Source organism: Penaeus japonicus, unplaced genomic scaffold (genome assembly GCF_977035675.1).
Source record: "Penaeus japonicus unplaced genomic scaffold, GWHDUDI00000001_assembly GWHDUDI00000017, whole genome shotgun sequence".
NCBI classification, from domain to species: domain Eukaryota; kingdom Metazoa; phylum Arthropoda; class Malacostraca; order Decapoda; family Penaeidae; genus Penaeus; species Penaeus japonicus.
In genome coordinates, this window is record NW_028234419.1 from 23,607,698 (window position 1) to 23,629,089 (window position 21,392).

At 54.2% G+C, this 21,392-nt stretch overlaps 1 protein-coding gene across 1 annotated transcript in view; it reads right to left on the minus strand.

Annotated features, from left to right (window-relative positions):
• The window catches only part of LOC122266135 (uncharacterized), a 67,897-nt gene extending 48,139 nt beyond the window's left edge, over positions 1-19,758 (minus strand). Inside the window, exon 1 of the mRNA XM_043035728.2 lies at positions 18,346-19,758. Coding sequence (XP_042891662.1) covers positions 18,346-19,123 — 778 coding nt within the window. The 5' untranslated portion in view covers positions 19,124-19,758. The remainder of the gene's footprint in view (positions 1-18,345) is intronic.
• Positions 19,759-21,392: the final 1,634 nt, after the last annotated feature.

Sequence of the window (21,392 nt, forward strand, 5' to 3'; positions counted from 1 at the left end):
AAATGCCCCCTGTCCCTTCTTATTCTTGTTCTTGTTCTCGTTCTCTTCCTTTATTTTTCCCCATCCTCCTCCTCCCTTCCTCCTCCTCTCCTCCTCTCCTCCTCTTCCTCCTCCTCCTCCTCGTTGCGCGTTCGTAACTCATCACAATCAGCACCGCCATCATCACCACTTGGCACGTCATCACCAAGCAACAAGCAATCAATCAAAAGAAACAACGACCAATTCTTGCAGCCACCCTTTTAACAAGCTCTTCTCTCCCTCTCCTTTCATCTCGCTCTTCTCCTTCCTCTTCTTATCTCCCTCTTCAACTACCCATTCTCCCTTGTTATTTTTCTCTTCCTTCGGCGTGCCACTTTTTATTTTTTTCATTTTCGCCATACTTTTCATGGTCTCATCATCATCATCACCATCATCATCATTCTTCTTCTACTTCTCTCGTTATAACTATGTTTCCTTTTCCCATTTCTTGCCCATCGACATTTCCTTTGCCTCCTCTACGACCACAACCACTACGGCTACGACCAAGACTACGACTACGACCACGACCACGACCACGACCACGACGAAGACTACGACCACGACCACGACTACGACTACGACTACGCCTCCTTTCTTACGGCTTCCCGGGCGCGACGACACCATCGGCATTGTAATGGTGTGCTAATAGTCTCCCGAGAGGTATCTTGCGCATAATTAAGAGTGACTAAAAGACGTAACGCGTAGGGCGGCGGGCTGTATAGCCTTCCCTCTCCTGGGATGTGATTAAGCCCGTCTCGAACTTCTTCTCTCTTCGCCCATCTCGCTTCTCCTTTCTTCTCCCTTTGCCTCCCTTCTTTGTCTTTCTCTATTCCCTCTATTCTCTTTCCTTCTCCGTCTCAGACTTCTTTTTCTTCCAATATCCCCCTTTCTTTTCCCTCCTCTTTCTCTTTATTCCCTCTTTACTACAGCTCTTTTTCCCTTCTCCCTTTCCTTCATCATTCATCATTCCTCTTTCCATTTCCACTTTCTTTGCTGTAGTTCCTCTTTCTATTTAGCCTTTCACTTTTTTCTCTCTCTTCTCTTCTCCATTCCCCTCCTACCTTTCAGGGATGCAAAAGGCAAAAAAAAGAGGGAAAAGAAAAGAGAGAGAGAGAGAGAGAGAGAGAGAGAGAGAAAGAGAGAGAGAGAGAGAGAGAGAGAGAGAGAGAGAGAGAGAGAGAGAGAGACAGACAGAGACAGAAAGATAAAGATGAACGAATGGATGAAAGGGAAAGTAAGGGGGAGGGGGTAATAAAGTCAGAAAGGCCGGTCAGGGAGAGACAGGGCGGGAGAACGAAGGAGGGGAAAAGGAGGGAAGGAGGGAAGGGCGCGTATAAAAGAAACAAGACGGTAGGAGCCGGCTGGAAGGAGAGAGGGGGGGGGCGAGGGGTCTAATGGGAAGGCGATGGGAAGAGGGAGTGGGAGAAGGGGTGGGAGGCAAGGCAGGGGGGGGAGGAGGAGCCGAGGGAGGCAAGCGAGGGAGTGGGAGAGGAGGGGAGGGGAGGGGAAAGGGGGAAGAGAAGGGGGATGTTAAGAGGTCATACCGCAACGCTCACACCCACTAAGTGGTAGAGACGGTGTGGGCTTTTAACCTTGAGTTCCTAACACGTGACACACTGATACATATTGGGTGAACTGAAGGAGTCATAGCGTCCCCCCCTCCCCTCCCCACCCCCCAGCACCTCCTCCTCCTCCTCCTCCTCCTCCCGGTCCTTTTGCTGAAGTGCATGAGAGGGGAGAGAGACGAAGACAAGGAGGAAGAAGAGGAGGAGGAGGAGTGAGAGAGGGGCGGGGAGGGGGTGGGTGGCGCTGCAACAGAGCAACACCGAGGCAGTTATACAGAGCGGGGCTGCACGCGACCCTCCCCTCAGCATTGCTAGTCAGACACTGACGAGCGGCTCTTGATCCTCTCTCTTTCGCATTTCTCTTAGCTTGAGGAGGCGGGTTTGGGGAGGGAGGAAGAAAAGAGCGAGGGAGAAAGTTAAGATGGTGAAGGAGGAGGAGGAGGAGGAGGAGGAGGAGGAGGAGGAGGAGGAGGAGGAGGAGGAGGAGGAGGAGGAGGAGGAGGAGGAGGAGGAGAAGAAGAAGGAAAAGAAGACGAAGGAGAAGACGAAGGCGAGGAAGGGGGGGAGGGAGGGAGGGAAAGAGAGAGAGGTTGAAGATATGGAGAGAGAGAGAGAGAGAGAGAGAGAGAGAGAGAGAGAGAGAGAGAGAGAGAGAGAGAGAGAGAGAGAGAGAGAGAGAGAGAGAGAGAGAGAGAGAGAGAGAGAGAGAGAGGCGGGGAGGGGGGAGGGGAAGCAAGTAGGTTACAGCGTGGCCTGCATATGCTGTATGATCTAAAGTGTGTTTGGGCAAGCGTAACTCACCCTTTGGGAAACCGGCACACTTAACGTAAGCTGTATTAAGCCGGTCGTGTTTTTTTTTTCTTTCTCGTCGTGTCGCGCCCCCTTTTTTTTAATTGGTCGGATCAAAACACGCACGGCCAATTCCAACGGATGAACCAAAGAATCTCTCTCTCTCTCTCTCTCTCTCTCTCTCTCTCTCTCTCTCTCTCTCTCTCTCTCTCTCTCTCTCTCTCTCTCTCTCTCTCTCTCTCGAGGGGTCAGGTAGCATGCTGATAACTCTTTTTGATGTATGAGAATATATCAATACACTATCAATCAATCTACCTGCCTATCAATCAATCTATCTATCTACCTAACTATCTCCTTCCCTCCCCTTCTCCCTTTCTCTTTTATGTTTTTCTTTAATCACCCATTAATTCCCCACTACCAGCCGGAACAAGCGAGCGCCGATGATCCGGGTTAAGGCTACAGACTGCGGGGTCAGGGTGAGGAGGAGGAGGAGGACGGGGAGGAGGGGGGTTGAGGACAGGGGGAGGGGGAGGGAGGGAGAGATGTGGAGGAAGAGGGAGAGGAGGAGGAAGAGGAGGAGGGATGGAAGGTAGGGAAGGGGGGAGGGGGAGTGGAAAGGGGAGTGAGGGAGAAAGGGGGGAAAGAAGGAGGAGAGAAAAGTGAGGAAGAAGGTAGAGGAGAATAGAGGGTGAAGTGTGAACCGGAAGAAGAACCCTCAAAAGAGTGAGAGACAGTGAGAGAGAAAAAAAAGATCCGTATCTGGAAACCTGGAGGCTCCCCCCTCCCCTATCCCCCCCCCGTCCTCCAACGGCTGTCTGCCTTTCCTTTTTATTTTTTTTTTCTTTCCCTGTAATGCACGTCTTACGAGGGGGAAGAATAGGAAAGGGAGGACTCTAAGGGCGAAAATCCCATAGCAAAGCGCGTGACTATTGACCGTAAGGGAGCACGGTGCAAGGGGGTGGGAACAGCAGCTTGTAAGGGCGAGGAGAGGGTGGGGTGGGGATGGGGTAAGAAGGGAGAGGGGAGAGAAGAGGGGCGGGGGAAGGGAGAGGGGAGAGAAGAGGGGTGGGGGAAGGGGAGGGGAGAGAAGAGGGGTGGGAGAAGAGAGAGAAGGGGGGAGGGGGGAAGAGAAGGAGAAGGAGGGAGGGAGGGACGGTTTCTTCGCCAATCGTAACTTTTTCACCGTTAGAAAAGTGTGTTAAAGTAGGCGGGGCTGAGACAGTTAGACGTACACCCGCCCCCCAGCCCCCAAGCCCCCAAGCCCCTAGCCCCTCCCCCTATCTTCCCTCCCTCCCTCCCCTCTCTCTCCACCTCTACCGTAACGCACACACTTACACACGTACATACTCGCATGCACAACAGAGTACGAAAGCGAATCACCTACCCCTCGCCCCTCCCCTCCCCCCCTCCCCTGGCCAAGCAATGACAACCACACTCTCTCATCCACCTCTTCTACCTAATCCACTAGTAACCGTACTAGAGGTGGATGTGATTAAGGGGGGGGGCAAAAGGGTAAGATAGAGAGACATATATATAAATATATATATATATATATATATATATATATATATATATATATATATATATAAATATATATATATATATTAATATATTATATATATATATAGATATATATATATATATATATATTATATATATAAATATATAGGTAGGTAGATGGATAGATATATATAGATAGGTAGGTAGATATATAGAAAGACAGTTAGAGAGAGAGAGCACACCGAAACCTCGCTTTCAGAGGACTCCAAGGATGTCACAACCCCTTCCCCTCCCCTCCCCTCCCCTCCCCCCAAAATTTCGCCTCGCTGGCTCGCTCTGGCCGGCCTCGTGTCTGGCAACAGTGACATACATCAACACCGGAGGATCTGGCTATACCTTGGCGACTGCGGCATCCGACAACTTTTCTCATATGACGCAGCGTCCACTTCCCTTCCCCTCCCCCTCCCCCCCCTCTCTCTCTCTCGCCCCCCTCCCCCTAACTACACCACACCAGTTTCTCTCTCTCTCTCTCTCTCTCTCTCTCTCTCTCTCTCTCTCTCTCTCTCTCTCTCTCTCTCTTTCTTCACCTGTGCGAGGATGAATAAAACAATTTTTCACCCGAGCAAGACGCTAATTTAGAGAAATCACTCTTTTGTCAACCTTCACACGAATACTTAACGATTTAATTTTCACATTTTTCATGTCTGATATTATTTTTTCTTTTTGAACTCAATTATTTTAATGTCTTCCTACACCTCCCCTTCCCCGTTCCTTAAAAACAAAAAATGAAACAAAAGACAAACGTATGAAAAAAAGAAAATATAGTTTGCCGTGTCGCGTTGATTGTGGCTAAAGATTTGCCACAATTTAGGCGTCTTTTAACCCCCTCCCCCTTCCCCCTACCCCCCGACTACCCAGTCCCTCGTGATCAGGTTACTGCTGGTGCCGCATGGACCACCTCCCCCCTCCCCCTTTCACCCCACTACCCCCCCCCCCCCGTCTCCCCTTCTCCTGCTGGGGCTACCCGTATCCTTCCTAGGGTTACGTCGAGACCACACTGCCACTTTACATAGACAGTTCGACCAGTCTATCTGTCTGTCTATCTGTCTATCTCTGTTCTCGTATTCGCTCTCTCTCTCTCTCTCTCTCTCTCTCTCTCTCTCTCTCTCTCTCTCTCTCTCTCTCTCTCTCTCTCTCTCTCTCTCTCTCTCTCTTCTTTTTATAGGGTCTTTGTATATTTACGGATTTTTCGTCAAGTGATCTATGATTTTTTATGTCTTTGATGTTGCTCATTTCCTCTCTCTTTCTCTTCTATTTTACCCTCTTCCATTCCCTTTTCGTTTCCCTCCCATCCCTCTCTCTCCCCCCTACGTCCCCTCAACAAAAAGCTGGACGACGCCTTCCCGCTGCTTCTGGGGACTCGGCGTCTGGTGCACACGAGCTCTTATTTTTTTTATTTTTTACTGATTTTGCACTGGTCGCCGCGTGTGAACCATTTCTTTGCCTCTATCTCCACCTCCACCTCTTCCACCACCTCCAACTCCACCTTCCCCTTTCCCCCTCTCCTCCACCCAAACAACCAAACACCACCAGTTCCACCTACCTCTTTTTTTCTCCCAAAGTGATTTCTCTTAATCTCGCCCCCTAGAGAGACCTTGTTCTTTACAATGACGACGTCGAGATCACTGCCTGGCACCATAGACGTGATTGTTGTGCATCGCAATCTCTCCATCGCACCCCTCCCCCCTCTACCATTCTCTTTTCCTCCCCCTCTCCCCCCTAACAATCTCTTCCCTTCCCTTCCCTCTCCCTCCCTATCACTCTCTTCCCCTCTCCTTCTCCCCCTATCTCTGCCCCTCCCCTTTCTGACATCGCAGGTGTAGGGGTGAGGGGGGAAGGGGGAGGGGGGCGCTTAATCAAGGGCATAATACCTGGACGACCAATTAGAACGTCCGCCCTTGGTCTGACGACTGGCAGTGTCGAGGGGAGAGTCGTGTCTATCTCTGTGTCTGTCTGTCTGTCTCTCTGTCAGTCTGCCTGTCTTCTCTGTGATTGTGTGTGTGTGTGTGTGTGTGTGTGTGTGTGTGTGTGTGTGTGTGTGTGTGTGTGTGGGCGCGCGCGCGGGCGTGTATACGCCCATGTGTACGTGTGAGTGTGTGCATGGCATCGCCCCAACATCAGAAGGGGGCGAGAAATAAACAAAACAGTAGCCACATCAGCAACGCGATAAAAACAATAAGAGCATCACGAAGCGCAGTGCAGCAGTGATGGTGCAACCCGATTCTGGCAAAGCGGACACACCTGGTCTGGCAACTGTGGCGTCACCCGTTTCGAAAACACGGCCGCACTTTCTCAGAACCCCTCCCCCCTCCCCCTCCCCCCTCCCCGTCTGCCGATGGGTGCAAGAACGAGAGGAAGAGGGAGAGAATGGCAGAGAGATGGATGGATGGATGGACGGATAGGCAGAGAGAACTAGGAAGGAGGGGAGGGAGGAAGGAGGGGAGGGAGGGAGAGGGGGGGAGAGAGAGAGAGAGAGAGAGAGAGAGAGAGAGAGAGAGAGAGAGAGAGAGAGAGAGAGAGAGAGAGAGAGAGGGGTGGGGGTGTGGGGGGTAGGACGGGAGGGAGGGATGGAAGGGGTGAGAGAAAGGGAAAAGGAGGGAGGGAAGTAGGACGGGAGGGAGGGAGCGAGAGAGAGAGAAAAACAGATAACGAGACGCAGAAACAGCAAAAAAGAGAGGAAGAGAAAAAGTGACAGCAACAGATAACAGGTAATCAGCGTCGAAGTCCATCCAGTGGCCACCCAAACCACAGCCTCTCGTCTAAGCCTTGGCCGCGAGATGCTGTGGCCGGGATGCTGAGGCCGTCCGGAGAGGAACGAAAGGGTTAAGCGCGAGCAAAAGAGCAAGAAGTCAGTAGAAAGTACCTGACGAAAAAAAATACTGATGACGTGTCGATTGCAGGCCTGTTTGACTTGGCGTCCTTATATCTGTCTCTCCCTCTCCCTCTATTTCTGTCTCTCCCTCTCTCTCTTTCTCTCCCTCCCTCTCCCTCTCTCTCTCTCTCTCTCTCTCTCTCTCTCTCTCTCTCTCTCTCTCTCTCTCTCTCTCTCTCTCTCTCTCTCTCTCTCTCTGGCTTACGCGAACGAGGTCATCCCAGCGCATGACTGGGTCAGCTGAGAAGACGAAGAGGAGCGAGGTCAGGGGAACGAGCGCACGTACATGTTCGTAGCGGACGGATGTTTGGCGATTGTGGCCATGCATTGAATGCCTGATCTATTGCCCTCCTCCATTCGCCCCTCCTTCTCCCCCTGAATTGCCATAAGCGTCGTGGAGACTGGCATGACAGGGGCGTGATATGCATGACGCCATGAGAAGTGAAAGGAGAAGGGAATAGGCGCCTCGCCTCGTCTTGCTTATGGAACGAAAAAAAAAAAACATAAACCAACATAAAAACATACATACTCTCATACACACACAGAGAGAGAGAGAGAGAGAGAGAGAGAGAGAGAGAGAGAGAGAGAGAGAGAGAGAGAGAGAAGGTGGGCGTGTCCGTCAGCTGTGACTGACTTCTGTCTGATTTACGAAGTGTCGACACACTGAATAGCGTTCCGGGGGCCGAGTCGATATATCGGCGTCCCTCAACGAAATTGTGGAAGAGGGCGGGGATTTCGCTGGAGAAAATGAATCATATGGGTCTTCTGCAGATGGGCGTGAGAGCGATTCATGGGCGGAGGGGCTTCTTATAAATGGGCGTGGTGGAGCGGTGGGCGAGACTTGCACTTCCACGGACTTGGACATCTAGAGATGAAACCTGTGAAAGTGAACGCCTCTTTTTTCCCACTCCCTTTTCTCTTGTTATCGCTTATTCTACTCATCTTTCCGTGTGCAAGCAGGCTAGTCTAAGGTGCAGGGGAGAGGGAGGGAGGGAGGGAGAGGGAGGGAGGAGGGGGGTGGGAGAGAAGGAGATGAAGAGAAGGAGAGGGAGAGAGGGAGAGGGAGGGAGGGAGGGAGAGAGATAAATAAAGAAAGAGAGAGAGAGAGAGAGAGAGAGAGAGAGAGAGAGAGAGAGAGAGAGAGAGAGAGAGAGAGAGAGAGAGAGCAAAGGCGCGTTACTACACGAGAGAAGGGCGTCCGACACATCAAAGATACCTAACATCAACGCTGGACAAACACGCGATCGAGTGGGCGTCAACAAGCACGCACAAAACAAGGTGGGCGTGGGCGAGAGAGTTGGGAAGGGGGAGAAGGGAGAGAGAGAAAGAGAAGAGGGGGAGGGGAAGGGGAGGGGGGAAAAGTGGGTCACCAGCACAGGGGCGCGACAGGGAGAGAGAGCGCGCGGGAAGCTTGGCATCATGTCATGCGCGGAGAGAAAGAGAGACAAATGGAGAGATAGAGAGAAAGGGAGATAGAGTGAGACAACGAGATGAAAGAGAAAAGAGAGAGGAAGTGACTGAGGGAGTTAAACATAAAACGGAGATAAGAGAAAGAGAAAGAGAGAGAGAGAGGTGGAGGGGGGGGGGGGCGAGAGCCTTGGACTAGCAAAACATACGCAGGTAAGACGACTAGCGATCGTGTGGCTGAGCCGTTGCTAGGTGAACATCCCTCGGCCATTGCCACATATTCATCTTTCCCTCTCCCCTTTTCCCTCTCCCTCCCCTACACGCATTTATAGTCACCCCTCCCCTCCCCTTCAAGCCTTCATCCATCCATCCATCAACCCTCCCTCCTTCCCTCCCTCCCTACTTTCCTTCCCCCTCCCTCTTTTCCTTCCTCCCTCCATCCTTTCCTCCTCCCTCCCTTCCTTCCTCCACCTTCCTTCTCAAAACGAAGAGGAGAGGCACGCACTATCATGCGTCATGCACTCCTGCGATGAAGACACATGCATGGCGAGGATTCGAAATGCGAGTGGCCTTAACTGAGGGTGACCTTACAAGGGAAAGACAAGGAGGAGAAGGAGGAGGGAAAGAAGGGAGGGTAAAGAAGGGACGGTATATAGGGTGAATCAAGAAGGGTGAATGGCATGGAAAGGAAGGGTAAGAAAAGGGCGAACGGGTGGGGGAGGGGGAGGGAGAAGGGGGAAGGGGGAAGGGGGCGGGAGACTGGAGGCAGGGTGGGAGTGCGGTTACCATGTGTTCCGTCAGCAGTTCCTCCTACGGAGTATATAACCTCTTCACGACACCTTGGAGGTCAGGAGGCCAGGGTGAGGCGGAGGTAAAGGCATGAGGCAAGGTCGGCCACAAGGCAGCGGAGGAGAGAGGGGAGGGAGGGGGCGAGGAGGGGATGGGAGGGGGAGGTGCGGGAAGAGCGAGAAGAAAAGAATAAATGAACGTTCCGAGAAGGTTAAAGAGGAAGGGAGAGACAGGGGATGGGAGTGTGGGAGGAGGGAGGGAGAGTGCGGGAGGGGGTTGGAGTCGCGGGTGGGGTGGGGGTGGGGTGAGGGGAACGCGAGGAAGGATCACCATGACTCATCACGCACTCGAGAAACGTCTCCAAGACACGTCAACACAGAAACACGTGAGGCTAAATTGCACGCACGCAAATCACGCACGCACCGCGCAGAAGCAAACGTACAGTTCATACAAAACGCACTTCGCTCATAGCACTTCCACACCCACCTGGCTGCGCTCCCTTCCCACCCTCGTCCCCCTCCCCCTCCCCAACCCCTCCTCCCCTTCCCTCCAGCCACCTCCCACCCATGCCACCACCCACGCCCACTAAGCCAGTAGGCCGTGGCCACGCGGAGGCCATCAGCAGCAGCGGCGGCGGCGGCGGCGGCAGCGCGCGGGGACGACAAAGCATTTCCTGAAAGAGCAGCTGAGGAGAGGCGCTCTTGGCGGAGGGACATGTGTACCCGGCCGCTGCGGGAGGTAGGCGGCAGTGGCGGCGGCGGTCAGCGCTTGCCTCCGACTCAGCGCCCATAAACAGCGCTCCACCAAGTGCACTCTCCGAACATGCGTTGTACATAAAGAGGGCACGTGCATATGAATGTCTTGGAGGCGGCTACCTGTACTCACTCGCGGTGACTGTATAAGTATGTATGTATGTATGTATGTATATGTTTGTTTGTATGTATGTATGTATATTTGTAAGTATGTATGAATGTCGGCATATATTCAGGCATATACGCATGTACGTACGACGTACCTATGTATGTAGCTATGAATATTGATGTGTTTACATCTCAACATACACATGCACCAATATACGGCTTTGTTATCCTTGTTCCCCGTGTGTTTAGGCTTCGCTGCCCCGCGTACACACCGCCGACGAAGTCATCAATAAATCAAGAAGTAACTAGTCATGATGGACGTGCAGTACATAGGCCTTTTGCCAAGGGGAGGAGGGGGCAGAGGGAGGAGCAGGGGGAAGAAAAAGAAGAAAGGAAAGGCGTAGAGAAGGGAATGAGAAACACGAGAAGAGAATGAGTAGAGGCAATTAGGGAGGGAGCGAGTGAAGAGAAAGAGAGAGAGAAAGAGAGAGAGAGAGAGAGAGAGAGAGAGAGAGAGAGAGAGAGAGAGAGAGAGAGAGAGAGAGAGAGAGAGAGAGAGAGAGAGAGAGAGAGAGAGAGAGGAAGGGAGGTGTGGCTACAAGTATTGACGAAGGTGACGGGTGGAGGGTAAGGGGTGCAGGCACAGTAGGTAGGCGGGGGGGATGGGAGGGGGGGGGAATAGGGGAAAGGTGGAGGGAGAGGGACGAAGTGTGGGAAAAAAGGGTGAAAAAGAGAGGTGAGAGACCGGAGTGGGGGAGTGGGCAGGGAAGACGAGAGGAGGTGAAAAGGGGGTAAGGTAGTAGAGGGAAGAGGGAGAAGGGGGGGGGAGGGTCTCAGGGCCATACATGTCTTTTCGTCCAAACGCAGCATAGCTCCCCCCCTACACCATCACCTCCCCCCCACCATTTCCCATCACCCCTTCACCCGTAGACGTCGTGGGAACACACAATGAGGAATCCTTTTAATTCCTCACTTCCTTTGATCAATCGCTCACTCCCGATCAAGGCGTCTCCCCTTGTCATGCAACGCGTCGCGAAACGTCATGCGGAGTCACGAGATATGCAGTGACGTCACACTTGAGGCGGAAGAGGAGAGGAGGAGAGGAGGAGAGGAGGAGAGAGGGGGAGAAGGAGAGAAGGAGAGAAGGAGAGATGGGAGAGGGAGGAGTAGAGAGGAAGAAGAGAGAAGTAAGAAGAAGTGTGAGAGATAAGAGGGAGAGATGAGATGGGGGAGAGGGGGGAGAGAGAGAGCGAAGGGAAGAGAGAGATAAGAAAGTTAGAGAGAGAGAGAGAGAGAGAGAGAAGAGAGAGAGATGAGGAGACGATGATGAGGAGGGAAGAAGAGAGAGAGAGAGAAGGAGTGAGAGAGGAATGAGAGAAAGAGGAGAGAGAGAAGAGAGAAGAGAGAGATGCGAGCTAAAGAGAGAGAGGGGGGTTTTTGGGGGGCGGGGGTGTGGTGGTGTGTGTTTGTTGGTTTTGTGTGTGGGTGGGGGGGTGGGGGGGGTGGGGGGTGGGGGGGGGGGGTGGTGTGTCCCCCTCCCCACCCCCTCCGGGGGGGGGGGGGGGGGTGGGGGGGGTGGCGTGGGGGGGGGGGGGGGGTGGGGGGGGGGGGGGGGGGGGGGGGGGGGGGGGAGGGGGGGGGGGGGGGGGGGGGGGGGGGGGGAGAAGAGAATGAGCGAGAGTGAGAGAAAGGTGGGGGGTGGGGACGAGCGAGGAAGAGGGAGTGAATCAACAGAAAATGAAAGGAAAGGCGTTAGTTGGATTTTACTCTCTTTACTTTACCTCTTTCTTTCCCCCTCACAACAAAGCGGTCTCTCTTTCCTTTCCTCCTCCCTCCCTTCCACGCTCTCACGAAGCAGCTGTCGGGCGGCGGGCGGCGGCGGCGGCGACAGGGTCTACGAGTGGGTGTGGTCCTTGGTGCGCCCATCCACCCACGGAAAGGTGAAGGGCGCCGCCCCAGGGCACCGACGACGAGTTTTTGAGGACCCGGGTACCCAGAGGTTGCCTACCTGCCTGCCCGCCCGTCCGCCCGCCCGCCATACCTGCGTATACCTTGCAGCCGGGAATCGCCACGCCCTTAGCTTTGGGGTGTGTGTGTGGAGGGGGGGCGGGTTGCGTAATATTTATGTACTGGGCGCCCAGTCTCCCTCCCCCCCTCCCCCTCGCCCCCTTGCTCCTTGCTCCCTGGAGGAAATGATACGTAAGTAGATAAGTAGATGAACCGTTAAGCAGGTAGACCATCGGATAAATGGAACGGGTTTTACACATCAAGGAAGGAAAAAATATATATCCGAGATGAACGGAAGCTGAGATCATTCTGACACAATAACCAACAGCAATAATAACGATATTCTGAAGTAAACTAAGACATCATTGTTTCCAACTAGAAAAATATAAAGAAAAACTCGCGTTTCACTTGCCACCCTCCCTCCCCCTCATCCCTTACCCCCCCCCACCCTGTAAGACCGTCCCTCGAGCCTTTTTTCGAAACTTCTTTCTTTTCGCTCCGTTGTTATGGTCGAATAATAAGAGGGGAGAGGGATGGAGAGGGAAGAGCGGGAGGAGGAGGAAGATATGAGACGGTAGAAGACGAGATGGGAGTTGTGGAAGAAGTTGCGAAAGCAGAAAATGGGAAAAACGCAAGAAGAAATAAGAGAAGAAGAAAAAATCCCGTCGAGCTCCGATGCCAGTGGCTTCGCCTCCTGCGCGAAGAGCGTCGTCGCGTTCGCCCGCTATCACGTTTCGCGCCGCGCCGCCGTGCCACGCCCACCGCGGGTAAACCGCCCCGGGCGACCCACCGGAGCGGCCAGCTGACTCGCCACGCCCACACGCGATTCCACCCCCCCCCTCCCCCTCCCCCCTCACCCGCCGGAAACCTCCTACACCCATCCACCCAAGCAGCGTCAGCCACCTGCCGCGCTTGCAATCCCCCCCCCTTTCTCTCTCTCTCTCTCTCTCTCTCTCTCTCTCTCTCTCTCTCTCTCTCTCTCTCTCTCTCTCTCTCTCTCTCTCTCTCTCTCTCTCTCTCTCTCTCTTCGGAAAAGAACGAACGCGGCGACTTCGAAGGTGGAACGACGTAAAAGCGCAGACAATGATGATTTGATGTCCTTCACGACCGTGGCTAATAATAAAGCTCTTCTTCTCTCTTTCTTTCTCCCTTTCCCTTTCCCTTTCCCTTTCCCTCTCCCTTTCCCTTTCCCTTTTCCTCTCCCTCTCCTTCTCTCTCTCCTCTCTCTCTCTCAATACGCATTGTTTGACCACGCCCCCCATGCTAACTATATCCACCGCGGCCAAAGCTGTTGTTTTCATACATTTCACGCATAGTTTCAAGATCATTTGGGTTCGCCGCCGACATGCTAGGCGAAGAACGCGCGCGCGCACACACACACTGTAAACACACACACACACACACACATACTCACTCTCACTCTCTCTCTCTCTCTCTCTCTCTCTCTCTCTCTCTCTCTCTCTCTCTCTCTCTCTCTCTCTCTCTCTCTCTCTCTCTCTCTATGTTTTTTTTCCCTCTCTCTCTCCCTTCTCCCTTCCCCTTCCCCTTACCTCTGCCTCTCCTTCTCCCTCTCCTTCTCCCCCCTCCCTCCCTCCTGGTCCCCTTGGCTTCCACTGTGTCCCTATCTCTCCACTTCCTCCCTCTCTCGGCATCCTGTACTCTCGCTCTCTTTGCCTCCCTGGACGTTATTCTAGTCCCTCCCTATCCTCTCTTCCCCCTTCACCATCTCCCTCTCCCTCTTCATATCCCCCATCTCCCTCTCCCTCTTCATATCCCCCTTCACCCTTCACCCTCTCCCTATCCCCCTTCACCCTTCATCCTCTCCCTATCCCCCTTCACCCTCTCCCTCTCCCCCTTCACCCTTCACCCTTCACCCTTCACCCTCTCCCTATCCCCCTTCACCCTCTCCCTTCCCCTGTGACGCGTCCTCTCCCCCTGTAACCTTGTGCAAAGCCTTGATAAGCCCAGCCTCGTGCCGTCGTGCTCAAGGTCGTGACGCTGATACAAGGCCTTTTTTCCATCGCTGCGTCCCAGTGACTTTAAGGGCTTGCAGGAGGAAGAGGAGGAGGAGGAGTGGGGGAGGAGGAGGAGGAGGAGGAGGAGGGGGGGGGGGGAGAGGGGAGGGAGAGGGAGAGGGAGAGGGAGAGGGAGGGGGGGGGGAGGAGGGAGGAGGGGGAGGAGGAGGAGGAGGAGGAGGAGGAGGAGGAGGAGGAGGAGGAGGAGGAGGAGGAGGAGGAGGAGGAGAGGGAGAGGGAGGTGGAGGAGGAGGTGCAAGTGGAGGTGGAGGAGGACGATGATGACGAGTGGGGAAGGAGGAGTAGCGCAGAGGAGGAAAGAGGAAGAGGAGGAGGAGGAGGCTAAGGAGGCCCCTCGCGAGCGGCAGGCGACGTAAAAGAGTGCGCCTCCCCTAAATTCTTCTGGAGGAAACAGGTGGTTCCTCCATGTGTGTCAGGGATATGGTGAATGTCAGGGGTGGAGGGTGCCCCCCCGCCCCTCCCCCGCCCCTCCCACCCTCCAGAGCGAGTGCGGTGAAAATCAAGATCAAGTAAAGAAAAAAAAGAAGAAGGGGGTCAGGTAGTGACTAAAGGACACGTGGTAGCTTCGCAGGTCCTGGGGGCGCCATCAATGTTTCAACAGTGCTTGTGATGCACGGCGGGTATCGACCGCTACTGCCTCCTCCTCCTCGTCCTCGTCCTATTCCCCCTCCCCCTCCTCTTCCTCTTCCTCCTCCTCCTCCTGTTCTTCTTTCTCTTGTAATTTCCTTGACCTTTCTTTTTTTCCTAGTTCATCTCCTCCCATTCCCATTCGTCACAAGTTTTCTTCGTCTTCGTCTTCGCCTTCCCCTTCTCGTCCTTGCCATCCACCCATCTCCCCATCCACTTCACCCTCGTCCCGTACCAACCCGCCCGCCGTTACTTTCACGCCAGAACGCACACATCAACATCACTTCCAGTCGCCACTACCACTTTCACCTCCCACCCCCACCCCCACCCCACCCACCCCCCCAGCCCGGCGCCAACCACCATCGCCGCCGCCAACAGATCACCATCACCATCACCATCACCATCGCTAGCCTCTTCGCCATTCATCAGCCTTCGAACTCCCGCTCTTTTGCCGCGCTCGCTCGCCGGCGACCGTGGCAATCAACGGAGAACCCGAGCACCCATTCGAACCGTCTCGCCATTATCACCGGCGCTTCCCTCATCATTGTTATCTCGGTAACAATGGTAAACAGCAACAGCAGCAGCGACAACAGAAGTAGCAACAGACACAACGGGGTCTGAGTACCAGTCTTCTCCCGTCGCTCAACACACTAACAAAAGGGCGACACCAAAAAACAGAGATAGAGAGAGGGGGGGAGAGGGGGAATGACGACTCTCTTTCTTTCTTTCTCTTAATCTTTCTCTCTCTCTCTCTCTCTCTCTCTCTCTCTCTCTCTCTCTCTCTCTCTCTCTCTCTCTCTCTCTCTCTCTCTCTCTCTCTCTCTTTCTATCTCTCTCTCATTCGTATCAAAACCACGCCTCCGCTCATCTGAATGCGTAAACAGCAAAGCAATAAATTAGTCTATGCTGTACTGACTGTGTTATGTCGGCGGGCCTTAGTGCGTCTCCCAGTACACGTCTCCCCCCCCCTCCCCCTCCATCAACCCCCTCCCCCAGCCCCCAGCCCCCTGCCTCCCTAATCGCCTCAACGGACGCGCGGCCACACCTACCCACTCTCAAATGTAACTTTCTCCGTTTACGCTCTGCAACCACTTTTTAGAGGGAATGGGGAAGGAGTGTGGAGGGGGGAGGGAGGAGGAGGAGGAAGGAAGGGGCAAGGGAGTGGGCGAGGGAGGGAGGGAGGGGAGGAGGCGGGAAAGAGGAGAAGGAAGGAGAGCAGGCGGAAGGGAAGGGAGAGGAGTGGGACTTTCAGATACCTGCTTGAACATTTAGCTTGTACATTCAGCGACGCTTTGCTTGAATCCCGATTCTTGTTTTCTCTCCCTCGCTGCCCTTTCATCCCCCCCTCCCCTCTCCTCCCTCGCTCTCTCTCTCTCTCTCTCTCTCTCTCTCTCTCTCTCTCTCTCTCTCTCTCTCTCTCTCTCTCTCTCTCTCTCTCTCTCTCTCTCTCTCTCTCTCTCTCTCTCTCTCACCAATTTGCTCCCCTCTTACACCTACGTAGTTCAGCCTCATGGCCGTGGCCCCGTATTGCCAGCCTCCCCCCTCCCCCCTCCCCCATTCCCTTCCCAATCTCTTCTCCTTTCTAGATCGACTCCTTCCCCCACCCCCACCCCCACCCCTCCACCCTTCCCCGGTGATCTAGCCCTCCCCCTCTTTCTTGCGATATCATCCATCCTTCAAAAACTGTCCAAAAATAAAAGCCTTTTCTATGCTGTTCGCTCTGGCATCAGTTGCTGTGAAGTGTAAGGAGGTACATTCTTCGCACGGGCGCCTAAAAATCAGAGCTCAGACCTTCGCGATGCCAGAACACAAGGCATAGTCCCTCCGTCTTCCTCTTATTCAACTTCCGCCACTGGTAGAAACAGCTATTTACGAATATATGAGAATATGTATGTATGGGTAGACGTCGAAGGAAAGGAAATCCTCTCTCTCTCTCTCTCTCTCTCTCTCTCTCTCTCTCTCTCTCTCTCTCTCTCTCTCTCTCTCTCTCTCTCTCTCTCTCCTTCCCCAGCCATTCATTCCTTTCACGCCATTTCCCCTTTTTTCCCCTCTCTCCCCCTCCCCCTCAATTCTGCTCACCGCCTAATAATCAATAGGACACACGCGATGGAGCAATCATTGAAGGTCACAAACACTTAAGTGCGCATAACAGATTTGCGACGTGAGTACCGACATAGCAGGAGAGTGGGGGGCTGAGAGTGGTGGGGGGAGGGGGAGCGAGATAGCGGGGAGGGGGTGGGGAGAGGTGGGGGCGGGGCGCGGACAGGTGATCGTCCTTGCTGGTTGCAGGTTGCAGCAGCAGCGGCAGCAACGCAGTGGTGGCAGGCAGCCTTGGCGCGAGGCCAGCCGAACACGCCCTCTAGTATGTCAACAAGTTGGCGGCCTCCTACACGCCCACACGCCCACCCGCCCACTTTCGGCCCTTCGTCAGCGTGTTCTGCTCCCTTTCCCCCTTCTTCCCTTCCCTCCCTTTGACACGCCGTATCGATTCAGGTGCGATATCTAGCCGTAAGGAGGCGAGAAGAGGCTGCGCTGGCCCGGGGCTTCAGCCTTTCGTCCAGGCTCCTCGTATCGACTGGCCAGCGTCACCTTTCGCTTGCTCTCTCCCGCCCTCTAGCTTTGTTTCTTCCTATCTCCCTGACTCATTCTCTCTCTCTCTCTCTCTCTCTCTCTCTCTCTCTCTCTCTCTCTCTCTCTCTCTCTCTCTCTCTCTCTCTCTCTCTCTCTCTCTCTCTCTCTCTCTCTCTCCCTCCCTCCCCTCCGGTTCGGCTGAGTAGGTGGGCGTGGCAACGTTTGACGGTCGGCCACGCCCCATTCTTACTTCTCTGACGGACTTGAAGACAGACTCGCAAACACACAAACATACAAACTAACAAACACGAGCACCAGAGGCAGCCCGGACCGTCCGCTGCGTAATGGCCAGCAGTATAGTCCTAATTAGCGGCCTTCGTTATCTGCCTCTCGAGACAAGATGCAAGCCCGAGAGAGGGGAAGGAGGAGGAGGAGGGGAGGAAGGGGAGGGGGTCACGGAAGGAGGGCATGGTGCGCCCCGAGACCCGACTGGCGCCCCGCCCTTCCATCGCAGGTGAAGGGTTGGCCCTCCGCAGTGCCGCGGGCGGGCTGGCACTCACCGCTTCAGGTGCGCCTCTGGCCAAGGGCCCGGGCGGGCGGCCAGAGTACGCGCCTCCATGCTTGCACAACGTGTGGTCTGGCGGCGCCGCGCCTCGCACTTCCCCGCACGGAGATACCGCTACTTTACGACTGCGCAAGCACTCGCACAGCGCTAATTACGACTGCGGGTTTAATGCGACAGCACTTGGACTCGGAACAATGAGAGAAAGGTTAACGAAAAGAGAAAGAGAACTGGCCTCGTGGTCACACCGATAGCCCAACGACGTGGCCCGACAGCTGCCTCATGGTCATTTTATTCCCAAGTCTCGTTATCTACAGGCTAGACTACCTCTACTCTCTTCTAGTTTTTCTCTTCTGATGTGACACAGAAGACGCGTTTCTTATCGTTCTTTATCTAATTGATATACATCATTTCTTTCCACCAACTTATCGGTTGGCCCAGATAAACATCGTCTGACCTAGCAAAGCCATACGCAATAGCTGTGAGTGTGTGGGGAGGGGCAGGGGGGGTCTCCCCATTCCCCTCCCATCACCCACGAGGCACCAACCCTTTATCTCGCCCCACCCCCTCCCACCCCCTTCTCTTGCTCCCTTCTTCTTTTGACCCTTCCATGCCCCCTAACCCCCCCTCCCCCCATCCCAGGGTACCCCCTCAACCGAGCACGAGAGACAAGGCCGCTCACCTGTGTGTGTCCTCAGATGGGCTTTCAGATGCGACGACTTGCCGTAGATCTTGTCGCATCCGGGGAAAGTGCATGGGTGGGCGCGCTTGTCCTCCACCTTCTGCTGGCTGGCCCGACCCCGCCCTCGCCGCCCGCCCGTGCACCTCGCGGGGGTGCGGCTGGCGGTGCCCGCGTCCCGCTCTTCGGCGGCGCTCGCGGCTGCCTCCGCCACGCCTCTTCTGCTGAAGTCCAGGGGCTTCTCCTGCGTCTGGGCGGGCAGGGGGAGGGTATGTGTGATGTGGGTGGGAGGGGCGGGCGAGGGCGCGGCGGCGACGGGCGCGAGGGTCTCTGTCGGGAGCTCCTTCTCGCGGACATCCACCCTGTCCTGCTGCACGCGCTTCAGGTCGGCTAAGATCCGGGCGATCAGGTACACCGAGTGGTCGGGGCTGGCGTCGCACGTCTCCATCGCCGCCGGGCAGTACGAGTGGTCCTCCAGGATGGGCGTGGGCGGCGACGGAGGTGTGGGCGGGGTGGGCGGCTGGTACATGTGGTCGGGCGACAGGGGGAAGGCGTGGTGTGTGAATTCGACTGAAGGAGAGTGTTCGGGGCTCGGTGCGGGCGTGTGGGTAGGTGGTGGGTCATGGAATGGCCGTTGCAGTGGTAGGTGAGTTTTTACTTGAAGACGTGGGCGTTGGCTGTTGGTTTCTGGCGCCGCCCACGGACTCAGCCTTCCGCCGCCCTTCATGGCAACTAGGCAGGCGGCTGCGTTTAGGTCTTCCTCGAGAGTCAAACTAGCCATCGTGTTCACAGGTAAATAAAAAAAGAACTTGGTCAATATCAATTTCACCTCTGTATTACGTTCACCACACTGAATTTCTTAGGCCACGCTCGCGGGAGAGAGAGTGTGCCGTACGTCCTCACTCACCAACGTTCCACGCTGAACTGCTGCTTCACGTGTATCAGCTGATCGTCGCGACGCACCATGTGCCCGCGAAGGTCGGGTGCCAGTTGCCCTTTTCATTTATTTTATCTCTCCAAGGAATGAGTCATATGAAATCATTATTCGTTGTACACTCTCCTAGACCTTCTTGCTGATAAAAGAAACATAGAAATTTATTACCGTGAGTAAAGCAGCATCCCAGAACAAACCCGATCTTAAATCCCGAATCGCCAACTCTACTTCGCAACGTACTTTGCTAAGGTAACGAAAAGTTTTAACAAGTAGACTTTAATACCGTTTCCCCCACACTATCACTAAAATCCCCACATCTCACGAAAAGAGAGAAACCCAAATCTCATCAGACAGTACACGAAAGAAGTCCCCAAAAACAACCACCGGTACCAGTGTTTCGAGAGAGAACCACGAGGATTTAACTTTGTGTCCGTCCCATTGCGCGGGTAGCGTGGTTGGCCATCTGCAAGCCTCCCTTGTGTGTGCTGGGACGGGGAAGGCCGCCGCCGCGTGTTGGACGCAGAGAAACGTGGTCGCTTGGCCATGGGATTTCCAACGAGTCTCTATCGCAAGCGCTGAGGGGTTTCTACATGCGCATGATTGTAAAAAAAGGGGGTGAGGGGGGGAGGGGGGTAGTGCATGGCGTTACATTTGCATTGAGCGGCGGGAAAATGTTTCTTAGAAAAGAGAGGCGAGGGTTAGAGAGCGAGAATTTAAAGCGTTTCGACTTGTCTTTTCCCCCTTCGACTCGTGCCGAGCGCTGGTACATGTAGGCGGCAGTCTCCGGGCTTTTAACTTTTGCCACGAGGAAGTCAGGGCGCGTTAATATCAGAAGACATGTTTTTCCATTTGAACCTCCACCCGCAGTCCTATAGCAAGAGGAGAATTCACCTTTAAAGTGGACAAAGAGAGGTCGACGGCCTGGAACCACCACAGTCGTAGCCAGCCTCAGGCCAGGAAGTGGGCGTCTGTCTCGCACCAGCATCACCTTGTCCCCCTCCCCCCACACACACTCCTTCATGCTGGCCTCCGCGCGCCCTCCTCCCACTTACTGTCCTGGCCACTTATTTCCATTTTCTCTTCCTCTCTTTCTTCCCCTCTCTCGCTCGCTCGCTCGCTCACTCACTCGCCCGCCCTCGCGTTCAGACTCTCTTTCGCCGCCGTTCGCTCTCTCGCTCTCTCTCTCTCTCTCTCTCTCTCTCTCTCTCTCTCTCTCTCTCTCTCTCTCTCTCTCTCTCTCTCTCTCTCTCTCTCTCTCTCTCTCTCTCTCTCTCTCTCTCTCTCTCTCTCTCTCTCTCTTCACATACACCCACTTGTTGATCTTTTTTCTCGGTTCTCACCCTCTTTCTATCTCTTCCACTCTTTTCTTCGGTATCCTGTTGCAAAAAGCGTTTGTTTTTTATTCTTCGTACCCTTAGTTTGCATTTTTTCTTCTCCTCTCCCTTTCGTCGCGCACGGCTTTTCTGTTTTCGATTATTATTAGCCAGGTTGATTGAGATGCGATCAACCTATACGAACTCCATGTATGTTCTGCCATCCAAAACAAAAACATTAGCATCCACATTAAATTGTTTTCGCGTCCACCCTAACGGAATGCACAGTACTTATCCACATCGATATCCAGAATAATCCCTCCCCCCACACACTTACTTATTCCACATCCATCTACCAGCATCGTCAATGACCTTCCACCTAACCACCATGCACAACGCCTATCCACTTCATCATATCCACAATCGTCTTCCACTTTGAAGCCTATGAGCATTACCTATCCACGTCCTCTTAATTCTATCCACAATAACATTTTTTTTTCCAATCGCCAATTCCCTAACACCATAAACATCTTTTTTTTAACAATATCCACAGTAATATATTCCACAGCCACTGACCACCACACACAATACCAATCTCCACCTCACCTGCATCCTTGTCATCCTACCCCCTTAGCTCCTTCCACCCCGATCCACCGCAGTCCACCCTGTTCCACCCCTAGCCCTCCCTCCCTCTCTCCCTCCCTCACACCCTCCCTCCCTCCCTCCCTCCCTCACACCCTCACACCCTCCCTCCCTCCCTCCCTCTCTCCCTCCCTCCCACCCAACTACCAGTCCACCACCTG